The sequence below is a fragment of the Mercenaria mercenaria genome, chromosome 7 (genome assembly GCF_021730395.1).
Source record: "Mercenaria mercenaria strain notata chromosome 7, MADL_Memer_1, whole genome shotgun sequence".
Lineage (NCBI taxonomy): Eukaryota > Metazoa > Mollusca > Bivalvia > Venerida > Veneridae > Mercenaria > Mercenaria mercenaria.
In genome coordinates, this window is record NC_069367.1 from 52,834,300 (window position 1) to 52,849,101 (window position 14,802).

Sequence of the window (14,802 nt, forward strand, 5' to 3'; positions counted from 1 at the left end):
GGGATAGTGCTAGGACTGGTCAGCCCGGTGTCAGTATAATGTGACTGGGTGGGGTATCATGCCACGTGTCTACGGCGTGATATTCCAGTGGGGCAGCACTATAATGTTGGGCATTGTGCTCACTGCTACAAGTAGACACCGTCGTTTATATGACTGAAAAATTGTTGAAAAAAACGTTAAACCCGAACACACACACACACACACACACACACACACACACACACACACACACACACACCAGTTTGAGCGCTGTGTGTGCCTGTGTATGTGCTGTGCACTGCACATCTGAGTGAGTGCTGTTGTTAGTGAGTTATGTGGAACGTGGATTTTCCTGTCGAATAGTCCCCCTTGTTTTCCCTTCTCTTTTCACGACCTACAGTAGCCCTTCGTCAGGGATACAGTTTTCTAACAAATAAAATGTACTTGTTGATGGATCTGCTGCCTGTTGTATCTTCCCACTGCAGTTCCTTCTTGTCGTGGTCCTACTACTATATGATGTGTGGTTGAAGCTGTGTTTAATGTGCTTAATGTTTCCTGACAATCAAGCCTTACCTTTTAATTTTTGATAAGTAAATGAAGTGGCATTAAATCTTATCCTGATGAACTATGTAAAATAATTATCTTACTCATATTAAATATACTACAGCTTAAAACATTTTGCATTTATATTATGTGTAAGTATAGTAAAGAGGTGAGAATAAAACATAATAGTTGTTTTCTCTATTGATTCAATAATACCTTATTAAAAGCGGGAAGAGGAAGAGAGGAGAAAACGGTTAGAAGAAGAAAGAAAACGCCGTGAAGAAGAAGCCGCTAGAAAGAGAGAAGAAGAAAGACAACGTTTGGAGGCAGAAAGAAGAGAAAGAGAACGGTTACAGAAAGAGGCCGAAGAAAGAGCTTGGAGACAAGACCCTAACAACTGGAAACCTGTGACGTAAGTTTCGTTCATTTAACTTGAACAAATTCCGAAATTAAATTGAGTTGTGTCTTTTTAAAAGTAATAGACGATTTGTGGAATATTGTGATATTAGCTATCAGAATACAGAATAAAATACAGAAAAAAATCACTTTAGATTCACGCGGACCTTAAGTTTTCTTATTCATATTTTGCCAAATGTAAGACACTAGGTTACGTTGTAAAACACGATGTTAAAGTTTCATTTGCGGACATCATTAACAGCTACCACAGGGATTTTGATGAAGTAGATGGAAAACGGGCGTACCATGGTGGTGTCAAATGCGTCATGGCTTCGCCTCCTGGTGGCATTGAAAAAGACGACCTAGAATGTTGTGCGAGTGATGAAGTTGACTCTATAATAGAGACACTTGAACTGCACGAAAAGCCTGTCAGTTCGATTATTGACATACATTCTTTAAAGGGCACTCTTCATTCAGAGGTAACACATTTCATTACCTATCATGAACAGAGAATCAATCAAACCGAGTCTGCTATTATTTTGCTAGGTTGCAGTCTATGCTTCCGAAGGATCTTTTTATAGATTTTATTTACTGACATTCTTTTTCCACTTATGTTGACTGCGTAAAGATTAAATGATCAATGTTAAAATGTGTTTAGTAATATTGTCACTACTTATTATACACCTATCGTACCATTTCTTCTTGCAGGAGTCTTTATTATGTTTTGCCTCATAAGATGTGTAGTACGTCTCCTTTTTATGACACACTATTGCGTTGATGTAAAAAGTAAGAAAAGTACAGTGTTTGTTTATGATAGCGACAGCCCAATTGAAAGTACCAGCCAAGTTGGCTTATGAGGCACCTACATACATTGAACAGCATTACTTTTTTTAATGATAGGCACCATGCAGGTAGGCAATCGGTTACCAGTTTTTAAATAACTGGCGGCTTACCAACCGGCCTCTTTTCAGTAACAAGTCCCGCCTATGACATGACTCGAAACTTTGACCTCCCGATGATTGCGAGGCAGGTGCCTTATCAATTAGACCACCGCAGGTCGATGTATTTGGATTCATCTATAGTGTTTGCATTTATAACTTAGTTTCGTAGTTTAATGGACTTTATATATAATTCATGTTTTACTTCCCGGTACCGTTTTGTAAAATTATTTTCGTATAACAAGTTCTCTACTCTACTTGATGCATAGGTGCCGACGAGGATATATATCCCACATTACTCGGGATTTAGTTCAAGCGACGAAACTGTGGTCAAAATCTCATTGAATCAGAAAGACTGGATTACAGTTTCGCTAGTACCTACGACGTCAAATATTGAGGAACAAGAGGTATGCGCAATTCAAAGACAATTTGATAAATCCTTCAAGTTTGTAATGTCTATGATAAGTGAGTTGGGTTTTACGGCGAATCGACACAAAATGGTCCTATATCGCCGAGGACTATGATAAATTCAATTAACACGACATTATATATAAACAAGGACTAGTCACACAGCTTTATCTTCTTTTAAATAATTAATTGTAAAATATTTATCTTTTTAGTTTAATTCATTATAAGACAAAAATGTATGTTTGTCCAGTGTAATGTTTTACAATGTCGAAATATTTTATAGATTAAAATACAGTAAAAAGACATTTCTCTACTGCCACTTGATATCAAGGTTTCCTTTTGTAGAAAGTGGTAAAGAAACTGGCTGGTGTAGAAGTGAATGACTTCAGTTCACTTAAAGCCATTGTAGTAACAAGACCAAGATGTCAAACTATTATAGTTGATAAGCCCGGTATATCAGTTTATTCTACAATGGACAAGAATGTTAAGCTCTTCGTTCCAAGAAATGCATTTGGCTCAAGAACGGAACTGAAATTAATGGTTGGTATCACGTGTTTGATATATTTACATTTTTGTCAAAAAAAAGAATCAGGATAGTTATGTGTTATAACTGAACTTAAATCAAAATAATTTTTTATCAATTTGTCTGTTACCGTTGTTCCACTATTATCTAATCTAAGTCTATCAAAACAAGATGAACATATCAATTATATAATCTTTAAATCAAATATCTCGAGAGATCAGTAGGTTCATACATACATAAACCGTCTTAATCGTTTTTAATTTTTCATAGTTTTGATTTATGTGACTTTGGTATAGATCTCACAGGTGTTGTTTGATATGCTTTGTATTAATCTAGCCATCTTTAAACTTAAGGAAACGTTCCCTTAAAGTTTTGTGATGTATGTAGCCTCAGCTACATCGGCAAAGTCCCTATATTTTATACATTTTGTTGGCGATGCAATATTTTGGAACCAGTTTTATAATTTATAACAAAGCAATTTGTCTGTTGCATTTAAATTCCTGATATTGTCATTATATGAAATGAAAAGGACTCTTCTTGTATGAGGCATAACTTCATTGCCATTATTTTATATCATGTACATTTGGCAGAGGTATTCCCGCCATAATAATTGTGTTGTTAAGATTATATACACATGAACATGTTAAGATCAATGCCAGAAGGGGTCCACAGGACTTGCCACGTTGCCGTTTTGTCAGTTAATAGCAGTATTACCCTCTGGTGGAGCTTCTGTGACGATATAAATAAAATTAGTCACACTATGTCTGAAAAATATTTATGTTTGAATCCAGGTTCAATCTGTATCCGAACAGACACTTGCCTCCTTTGTTAAGGACAATAAAGATTTGGACAATATACTGGCTGTAAGTTCTGTTGTTACTCTCATTTGCGGAAAACACCCAGGAAAGGCCATTGAAGTTGACCTGATGAAATCAACAAAGAAACAAAGTAAGTATAATATTGAAAAGTTTTCTGAAATGCAAAATAACGCTTTATGTTTATTTTATATAATTTAGACATCATTCCTGTTTCCTAGAATAGATAAATATATAGAATAGATAATTTCAAAATACAATTTTGACTGAGCTGCTATGATTTTGAATTGCAAAGTCATAACGTACACGCTTTTTTGGTTCATAAATGTTCGTTTGCTCTTTACATATTTACACATTCTATATGTGGTTTCCTTATCATGTCATATTACCATAAGGCGTGTTTGGGATTCAAATGCACTGTACTGTAGTATGAAAGATGGTGGGAATAAAAATGAATTTCGGTTGAAATTTAACATGCGTTTGCCATTAACATTTCAAAATATGTGCCTCACTGTGTTCTTCTTTATTTTAGTTGGCTGTTTGTTTTATAATCATTGTTATACTTGAGTATTTTACCTCATGTAAATTAACAGTGCAAACTTCCCTATGGTTTATCATTATACCATATTACCTAGTAATTTAATATCTTTTGTGCGGATGTGGTATTTGTCCGGTTTTCTGCGCATTTGATATGATCACAAATTTAGTATCTCATGAGTAAAGACGCTAATTTGTAGATTGTTTGGTATATATGATATTACTTTTTATATTTCCTATTGCTTTTTTCCTAGAGACTGAAACGATCAAAGTCTAGCAGCCTCTTATTGATATTCACTTTTTAACCTGAAATATACCATAATAAAATTATTTCTCTCTAATTACTGGAAACCACAGCTTCCAATTCCCTTATCTGCAAAGAGTTGTTTTTTTTACTTTTGAAGTTGGTACGCCTTGATGATTTAGGTAAAGACAACGGCCGTTAATATTCAAATTTTGGTACAGATGAATGCAGCTAGATCTGTGGATTGGATAATGTGAACGGCAGTCAAGTGGAAATCTTATTTATCTCTTCAACGATTACTACCGGTTTTTGGAAATTTACTTTAATGTTTGTTTTTATTGCAGCCTGATTTGGCAGAGAGTTTGTAATAAGCGCATGACACTTTTTTTGTATATTTTGTCTAATCTGAAAAAAGCAAGCCCAAAACTATTATTGACATTCAGTGACATTGAAAAACGCACTGCCAACGGAAGATCTTTACTGTGTTTCAAAATCAAGTAGATCTATGTGTTTTGTAATTCTAAATATAAGCTCTGTTTCTAATGACAGAAACTATGGCAATATTAAAGGAATTATGTATGAAGCTTCAACAAACAACGCGACGAGAGACGATTTTAGATTCTTTCTTGTCAATACCCACGAGGATTCATAGGATGGAGTTAAATCCAAGATGACACGGTCAGTTTTCTCATTCCAAATAACGCACGAGATAATTAGTACCACTGATTTAAACATGGAAGCTGATTTCAAATTTTCATACCGTTCCGAAGCAATGTGGATGCACAATGCCAGGAACCTAACAATGATAGAGGTACTCTGGGCGGGGGTCATTATGGCTTTACTGTTTAGTTTCTCAACATGACCATTTCGGCCTGGGTGGTTCCAATACTCCCGCTTTCATAGCATTGGGTATTGTTTAATCACCCCTTGGATATGTTGCCTGCTTTTTAATTTTGTCTTTTGACAGTTCCTGTGATACGCAGGCTCAATAACCTCAGATCCCCTTCCTAAATTCCAGTTTGTTTAGTTCTGCCCATTGTTTTCTCGTTTAGGGCAAACCCTTCACTTTATCTGGGGACCAAACGCCGCTCTTCATGGAATTACACGCCTCAACACGTGTATCATTGAAGGTTCCATGTTCACCGCCGTTTGAATACATCTGCGGATGTCTCTAAATTGCTTTTTGTACTTTTAGCATGTGTAAATGTTGAGTTCTGCTCAACCCGGGGCTAGAGGGCGTGAACGGTAGCATGCATTTCCACTACCGTCCATGAACAGGCTCAATCAAACCGAGCCTGCAACATTTTCGTTTTTGTCGTGCTGGGCGACCTGTGAAATTTCCACTTTTCTCTATTTTTTATATTTCTTGTTATACCGCTACACACCAGGTCACTATGGATAGTAGGATTTGCAATTCTGAGCATATTTTGCTAGTTTCTTTACAAGGAACTTGATATATCACCTTGGCATTTTCTACTTTCATATACTGTCGTTATTTATAATTCTCGGAATAGGGGCAGACAATGTGTTTGCGTTTTATGATATATGGTGTACTACAGCATGCGATGAATATCTGTCCGTCGCTCATAGATTGTAAGATTGTGATTAAAGATCGGTTTCCAGTATGCTGATTACCTCCCTTACCACAGCCGTGGCTTTTCTATCCAGCGCAATCAACCCTTGCTTGGAACCAGATCATTCGGTTTGTTTTCAGCCCTAATTGTTGTTGTCAAGTTATTGTGTATCGCACTTACTTTGAAAAGGCCACATGGCCATGTTGTTACCCTTGTCTAAAGCTCTCTGATCAAGGCAAAAATCAAGACAACAACAACTCCTTACCAGATCAACAAAAAAAGCAGGTTGTGAATCAGATATAGTGGAGGTACATTCTGTAGACGAAATATTCGCTTCAAGACTAAACCCAGTATATGAACCAAATGACACTGTACAGATTCTCATGGGTCGCATTATTTAAACTATTTCCGTCGAAAGTTGACCGCTCGAGAATGTCTTCTAATGGTAAACCTTCTTAAAATATGGAACTCAGTTAAATGAGGAAAATCCAAGAAAAAGTCGTTGAAGGCCAGTGCGCGATGATCTTACGTATGCAAACAGCTATCAATATCCTCATGAACATCGCTCACAGCCTGAAAGAAATGGCGATGTACAAATAAAAAAGTCCTCCAAAGCACGACGTTTTCTTGGGGTGAAAAAATCCTAAACTTAACCAGACATTATTGGCAAACAATGAAGGCAAACCTAGGTTTAATTGTTACAACCCTTATCTAGACCACTGGCACCAGAACAGAAAGAAAATGCCTCTGTGCATGTTATACCTTACCCCTAGGTATCCTATGAGAACCATGGTCATGAAGGGGAAAATATACAAACCCGTTTCAATCGCACATTTTATACCTAAAACACGCAGTTCGGTAAGTTTGTACTATGGATATCAAACAAGCGGTACTTTATCTTCCGTTGTGTACCGGTCACATTTCTTCAATACGTCTTATCTTAGAAAAACAACGCGGAGTTTATAATTATTTCAACGTTGCACAAAAAATCTTGCTTGAACTGCCCTGGTAAAGTTCTGTTCTAGATTACAAAACCATTCTGATTGGCTGTTGTGAAAATGTATGTCAAGTTTCATTTTATTACACGTATTCGCTAAAATGTGAAAATGCATCATAAATGTGCAACATGAATAAAATAAACAGAACAGATGCAGACCAATGTACGATTTCAAATTAAAGATCATATACAAGATGAATTTCATTCATCATTTCGAGTTTTGGTGTAAAATTGTGTGTTTTTTTTTATTCTGTTTTTGTTTGTTTACATTTCGCCAAACATGTGCACACTGCCGTGACCTCTAGACCGGATGTTCACGCAAGTTTTTTCTGTAACGTTGACGAAAGCATAAAATATGTTGATAATCTCAGAAATATGGAATATTGAGACAATGTGACTGGTGCACGATGGAAGATAAATAGTTGCTTGTTCAATATACTAGGTACCCATTCTACGAACTGCGCGTTTTAGTTGAGAAATGTACGATTGAAACGGGTTAGTATATTTTCCCCTTCATGACCATGGTTCTTATAGAATACCTAGGGTTAGGGTATAACATGTACAGAGGTATTTTCTTTCTGTTCTGGTGCCTGTGATCTAGACACTGATTAATTTATAACAATACACCGTCATAGACGACTAAGTAAAATATCATTGTCGTCACACTTGTATTAAAATAAACTATCGCTGGAGATACGGCTAATATAAAACGTCGGAGTCGTATCTCTAGAATAAGGGTCTGGAGATAAGAAGTGGAATCCCTAGCTTTTACAAAACATAATAGTCTCATGCGTTATTTCGAATGAGAAAACTGACCGTGTCATCTTTGATTTAACTCCATTCTGTGAATCCTCGTGGTTAAAAATAAATATTTTTGCAGATAAACCAAATTGGAAGCTGCAGTTTTGAATAGTTACAGAGAAATGTTTGGCCTTTATTAAGGAAAATTTCAAATATTTCAGGTTTGCGAATAAAAAAGAATATTTGCAGCTGATTAATCAAATGATTTATTTTGTCGAACATTTGCACACTTTTTCTGCAGTTTCTCGCTAATGATACCCTGTTTTCGCCATGATTTCGTTGGTAGAGTCCTTTTCAAACAGGGAATCAATCTGTATAATACATTTTGCTACGATAGTGCAGGAAAATGTAAAAATCAGGCCAATACCCACTTTTACCACAATTGGTACATATATATACTGTACTGTCGTCGGCAGATCAACGGCATTCACTAGACTCGGTCGAACGGTGTTGTAGTTCTTTTGATATTTTATGAGATAAGCGCATATTCTTTGGAACGCAGCATTTTGGATTTGGGGCTTTGTCCCTTTGTTAATGATTGGAATGACTTTACATATTGTATAATTTTAACAGAGAAATAAAATTTGGTATCTGTTAATGTAAACTTTGCTGAAATTAAGATGATGGGAAGTTTCAACGTGGAAAGACATACCAGATGTATACAACAAAAGACAAAGTATGGAAGTTTGCTGATGTTGAATTTAAAGGACATCAGGACGATCTAACAGTAATGCTTCCTGCAGGTCGAGAAAAATACACGTACGTATAGCACTTCCTTACGTATTTGATAATATATTTGCTCAGAATTATGATCAGTTTTCTTTATTAAGACACTGAATTCATATCATAGGAATGTTACGTCGTCGATAATATTCTTTCATTATTTTCATTGAATCAATGTCGTTAATGTTCGGGAATCATAATGTCCTCACGGTAAGACAATGTAATAAACTGGACCATTTATATCTATTGCTAATCAAACTTTCATTCCATATACAAAGGCAGGATGCAATTTAATCATATTTTTAAAACTGTTACTATATTTTTTTGAATATATATAATGATGACATGAAATTAACGCGTAAATGTGGTATCGTGTATACAGGATTCTAACGAATAGAACTTCTGCAGCCAATAACTTCTACAAATGACAGAATGTAAGTTGAAAGGGATGTATACTAATTTCACCTATAAAAGAAGAAGGCGTTCGTGCAGTGGGCATAATATTAAATGTATTTAGGCAGAGACATTAACCAAAAAAAAAAAAATCGCCAAACAAACATTTTGATTTCAATATTACACCAAATGTATTGATATAACATATTGTAGTATGACCTGTTTTATAGTATAATGGAGCTAGATATGCCATCAAGTTTTCCGAAGGAAAATGTACCCAGCATTGCAGAGGCCTTGCATACTTGTATTAACAAGACTGTCGTTGTGATGATTGTTAAACAGCATGAGGATGATCTAAAGAAATGTGCATTACGAATCGTAAGACGGGAAATTATCAAGGACACATTAGAATTTCTGAAGGAGAATGGATATACAGAAGGTATTATGAAATATCAGTCAATTCATTTCTAATAGAATATGAACCTCGGATGCTATTCTTGTAACATTTTAAGGACTGACATTTTATGTGCGTGCATTTTAAAAACCATAACTTTTATATGTAGTTCTCAGTAATAATATTTTCAAGGTCCAGATTTTAGCGCTGAATTCAGTTTACAGGAAGGCCAGCAGTTGGAGATCATCTGCACGGGGAACATTGAAAATACAACAGAACCAAATGAACAAGTAATGTTTAAATATATTAGTTATTGTGCGTTTTAACCGACCTGGCGGGGCGGAGTGGGTTTCGTGGCGGTCCGCTGCATTATTGTGCAGGATATGAAGTATAAACGGCAACATGATTATTTATTCAGTGGCCATCTACTTTACATTGTAACTAATGTAGTGTTGAAATTTAGTTGTATGTTACCGAAAGATTACGGAATTAAACAATTTTATTGCTCTACCTATTTTGCTCGTTTCTTGTTTTAGATTACCATTATTTGCATAAGTCAGAGATCAACTCCGTCCTGCTAGGCTGAATAAAACGCACAATATACATGTATATATATATCAATATTAATTATACAAAATGTAAGTTTTGTTTACATGATTATGGTGTTAGATATGTAATATATTCCATGTTGATATGCTTTTAACAGTTGTTCTGTTTCAAATTCATTTTAATGTCCGTTATTTGGAATCTTTGCATATTTAGCAGATTCGCTGTGTATGCACAGGGAAGACCTCGCTGTGTGGTCGAAACCTCGTTTCATTTGAGAAATCTACCCATGTGGCTTAAGGTGGCCGATATTAATATTCAGGTATCTGAAATTATGCCTTAAAGCGCACATGATGTCCTCCTCTGCAGCCACTAGCTGGAAAGTCGTCATATTATTGCGTCGGTGTGATATTACACCTAACGAAAACAAAAACAATATTTGAAATGACACAACTGCCAGGTTTCCTTTTGAACTTTGATAAACAATCCTTTGAATACACTTTATATAATGCGGTACTTCGTAGAGGTATACCTTATCTGAGAGAATGTTTTTTTTCAAATAAAATGTTGTCTTTTGTAAGGTGCCTTTAACGTATTTGACTTACATGGGAGGTGTTGCGACTGACCTGACACTACGTGTAAAGGATTCCTGGAAACAAAAAGATCTTCCAGCATATGTCGGAACAATCAGATGTACTGTGCTGAGGAGACATGTAAATTCAGAAACGTCATTCTCACGTTCAGTTGAATTAACAGTTTCCCTCCCAAAGGTATGACATGTATTTTTTCATAATTTAGTCTCTCAAATTTCCATACATCGGGCATGAACTGTAAACCCACAACAATAAATCTACACTTGCTATACTTGGCATTTATATACACAACACATATGAAGTATGTAATAGACCGTAAGGACATTATGATTCCTGACATTTAATTACAACGCTTTTCTGCTTGTAAAGTCATTGTTTTTTAAATATGTTCCCCAGTCCTAACTGTAGTTTTTTTCAATTTCTCCTACGTTATTTCCAGGGAATGATATTTAAAACTAACATTGCTAGTACTTGTGACATTTGAAACATTTCAGCCGGTACGACCACGGACTGCAATTGGTGTAGCACGCGTCAGATTTCCGTATTATCGTAAGTATTAGAGAATCAAATTCTGTTATTGTTTTTAATTCTTGAACATGTGTAAATTAACACCCATTTATACGATATAGAATCAATAATTTCTTAAATGGCAAAATAATAAAATATTTAAGAAGTAAATGAGTCAGTTATGGAACTTCTTTCCATGAATTAGAACAAAATATATCCTTGGGTGATAATTCCTGAATGAGTTATGTCCCGAATGAGAAAATGTCCAATGCAAGGTAGCATTATTAATAATGTTCATCTGTTCAACTTTTATATGTTGCAGTTAACTCGCTGGCATTTTATTTATCTGAAACATTGTGCAAAAATGACACAGAAATTTGGCAGGCAGTTCTGCGATCCTTACTTGGTCATTCTGAATTCAGTTCAGGATACAGAATAGCTAAAAGAAAGTCAGTTGAAGATAATGAAGAACCAGTATGTAGAGCAATGTTGCTGGACTGGATGAAGGCCCAAGCCGTGCATGATGACAAGGTATTAAACTATTAAAGCGTAAGCTCGATGGTACAGATTATTTAATAACCTTTAGGTATTCCGTCAGTAAAATAATGTCTTGCAAATTGGCGTCAAATAAATGCAAACAGACAACCACTCTTTAAACAAAGTGCAAGTTCACACATGTAAGCCTGACATTAAAAGTAAAAACCAAAGATGCCTTAGGTGTTTAGTTTGTATTTATCATTGACACATTTTCTCGTATATGGACTGACAAGTATCATAATCAAACCACATAAGCTGATAGCCAGTATATCTTTGTGATTCTTTTCTTTATGTATGATGTAGATATTATCCTCGTTTTGCTGCTAGCTTTATTGGGTTATCTGATTTCCTGATCGTCTGCTACCAATTGCTGGAATAAACTGGGTAAATGGCAATGTAGATAAACAATGAAAAAATCAAATATTTTCTTTTGTAGTTGGAACCCATAGCGGCTGCCTTAAGATATAACGGACATAGGGATATTGCAGAGTCATGTTTGGACTTTGTACGTTTTCAGAAAGGTACACTAATGATCACTGTTGCAAATCTTTGCGTAATTGACGTCGAAGGTGACGTTTGTTTTTTATATAAAAAACAGCAAACATTGTTTTAGGGACAGTTTTGCAGATTTGTGAAAAATAATAATATGTACGCATTTACATCGGATCCAGTGGTAGTCAAATATTTGTACGACAAGTCAAATGCTGTTTATTGTGAATGGAGGTACCATGCTTTCATCTGTGTACGATTTAGAATCTTAGTAGGGTCACAAACACTCTACCTAAGAAGTCGGGTTCTACATCCTTTGCAGTATAATGATTGACAAGTGATTTGTAGTCAGTTACTTGAACCATTAGGCCACAAAGACCTTGTTAAATGTAATTCCTATTTATCTAGATGCATTCATTTGAAATAAGACGCATAATTGGATTACAATGCAATGTTTTTTTCATTTACTATTGAACAGAGTATTGCAGTTATTGCTAGGTTATTACAGCCAGCGCTATTCTATGTTTGATGTTTTATTCAAACCATTACCAACCATTTTCATGTTAATTTCATTAATGTTTTATTTCATACATAGAACATCTGTCGGATTCTGTGCTAATTGAGCTGGCTCAAGGAATAACAAAGGACATTCAGCAATTAGGCCAAGATCTTGGATTAGACAGCAAACGTATATCACAATGCATCAAACAACATTCGGATAACATCAAACGTCAGTATATAGCTGTGATGATGGAGTGGAGAGAGTCTGACCAAGTGATCAAACACGGTGACAATTCTCTAGAATATCTTAGGAGTACATGTGTCTAAAAGAAACAGAAAGTACAGATTTAACATGTTCTGCTGATCGGCAGCAGCATACATTCTGTCTATTATATGTGGATAATATATGCTCTATATAGTACTTACCTTCTATGTTAGAACTACATGTATCTCTAACCTTATATATTATGCCAGACGTAGACAAATATGGTTGTAGAAATGAATGATAAGCATGTTAAAAAAGTAGAACATACTTATTTTAAGTAGTACTTGAAGTTTAACAACTAAAATTGTCTGTGCAAAACTGAGCACATATCGCTTGTCTTTCAGTATTTAAGTTTACAAAAACTACGTAACTGAAAAACTCAGAACCCAGTAGGCACATTGCATACTTTTTGCGTTGACTTTAAAACAGCTATGAAAGACAAACACAATACATTTTAAATGCCTTACTGGTAGTAGTTGTCAATAGTTTCATTATATTTTAAATGCTTTTGTGTGATATATAGGCTTTTTATTTACCAGTATATTTTTTACTTACTTATATTCAGAAGTTGATATTTTTAAACATCAGTTTTATGCCTCTGTTCTTTGGCCTAAATGGTTGCATTTCTAGCCATAAGCCTAATGTTAAATATAGTATGTTAATCGGTGGCCAAGTTTTCCAAACATTGAAACAATAAACATAACTATTGTTTCAATGATTTTATAAAACCAAAAAAATTAAAATCAAATCAAATTCTATGTAAGTATAATAATTGTACTTTCTAATTTATCTTGTAAATCTTTTTTATTGATTGTGATTCAAACCCTGTTGCAGATGGAGCATAAGAGGAAATGATGCCGTACAAATTTCTGCATTCAAATAATTGTTATACTTTCTGTTTATGCTCCCTTGTATTATTTTTAAAATAGAAAAGATGGAAACTCCACAGGTCGCTCAACACAATAAAAACGAAAATGTTGCAGGCTCGGTTTGATTGAGCCTGTACATGGACGGTAGTGGAAATGCATGCTACCGTCCACGCCCTCTAGCCCCGGGTTGAGCAGAACTCAACATTTACACATGCTAAAAGTACAAAAAGCAATTTAAGAGACATCCGCAGATTTGTTCATACGGCGGTGCATATGGAACCTTCAATGCTACACTAGTGTGTAATTCCATGAAAAGCGGCGTATGGTCCCCAGTTAAAATAATGGGTTTGCCCTAAACGAGAAAACAATGGGCAGAACTAAACAAACTGGAATTTAGAAAGGGGATCTGAGATTATGGAGCCTGCATATCACAGGAACTGCCAAAAGACAAAATTTAAAAGCAGGCACCATATCCAAGGGGTGATTATACAATACTCAAAGCTATGAAAGCGGGAGTATTGGAACCACCCAGGCCGAAATGTTCATGCTGAGAAACTAAACAGTACCAGTAACACGACATAAAAGTCGTGCTGAACGATCTAGTAATGAAAGAGGAAGACACTGATTAAAAAATGTCTGCTTTGGTGTTTGTTTAAAATCGATTGATACAACAAACTTGATATTTCGTAATAATCAGTATGGATCAAATGTAGTACGACCGCATTGTTGCAGTGAGTGAGTGAGGCAAGCTTAATAGCTTTATGCTTAACAGTTAGGAAATATATGTCCTCGTCGTTTGTTTTCATACTAGGGCTGGGACGATTTCTAAATTTTGAAATCGGTTAATCATTTGTATGAAATCGAATCGAACCGGTGAATCGGCCGCCATTTTTAAAATGCTGTTTTCTTTCCTGACGACCGTATCAAGGTACTTTCAGTAGCCGACTTCATCGGGAACTTACAGACTTTATCGTTTGGAAGCAGTGTTATAATTAATAAGTCATATTTTAGTTCATTGTTTCAGATATATCACGACAGGCAAATCCGAGACCATTTTTAATTATGTTCAAGTTGATGTGTTTAAGCAGAAATATACTGCGGGTCTATCATATAGTATGTGATGGTCAAAGAAATGTAAAGATAAAGTACAATTCGTGATGTTTATTATTTGAGAGCGATTAGCGGTTTCGCAAAATTGAAACCGGTTTAACATAGTAATCGAATCGGATC

General features: G+C 35.4%; 2 protein-coding genes across 4 annotated transcripts in view; both read left to right on the top strand.

The window, feature by feature from the left end:
- Positions 1 to 14,802, top strand: part of LOC123555392 (uncharacterized) — a 120,546-nt gene that overhangs the window by 61,497 nt on the left and 44,247 nt on the right. For all 3 annotated transcript variants that reach the window (XM_053548395.1, XM_053548394.1, XM_053548396.1), the window contains exon 5: positions 750 to 934. In XM_053548395.1, the coding sequence (XP_053404370.1) occupies positions 750 to 934 (185 nt within the window). The remainder of the gene's footprint in view (positions 1 to 749; positions 935 to 14,802) is intronic.
- On the top strand, positions 2,105 to 13,682 carry LOC123555825 (uncharacterized). The gene is made up of 11 exons (XM_053548398.1): positions 2,105 to 2,263; positions 2,610 to 2,804; positions 3,579 to 3,735; positions 8,376 to 8,514; positions 9,102 to 9,310; positions 9,458 to 9,555; positions 10,393 to 10,581; positions 10,899 to 10,953; positions 11,234 to 11,442; positions 11,885 to 11,969; positions 12,533 to 13,682. Exons 2-11 carry the CDS (start codon positions 2,736 to 2,738, stop codon positions 12,763 to 12,765), a joined length of 1,443 nt encoding a protein of 480 aa, XP_053404373.1. The 5' UTR covers positions 2,105 to 2,263; positions 2,610 to 2,735; the 3' UTR covers positions 12,766 to 13,682.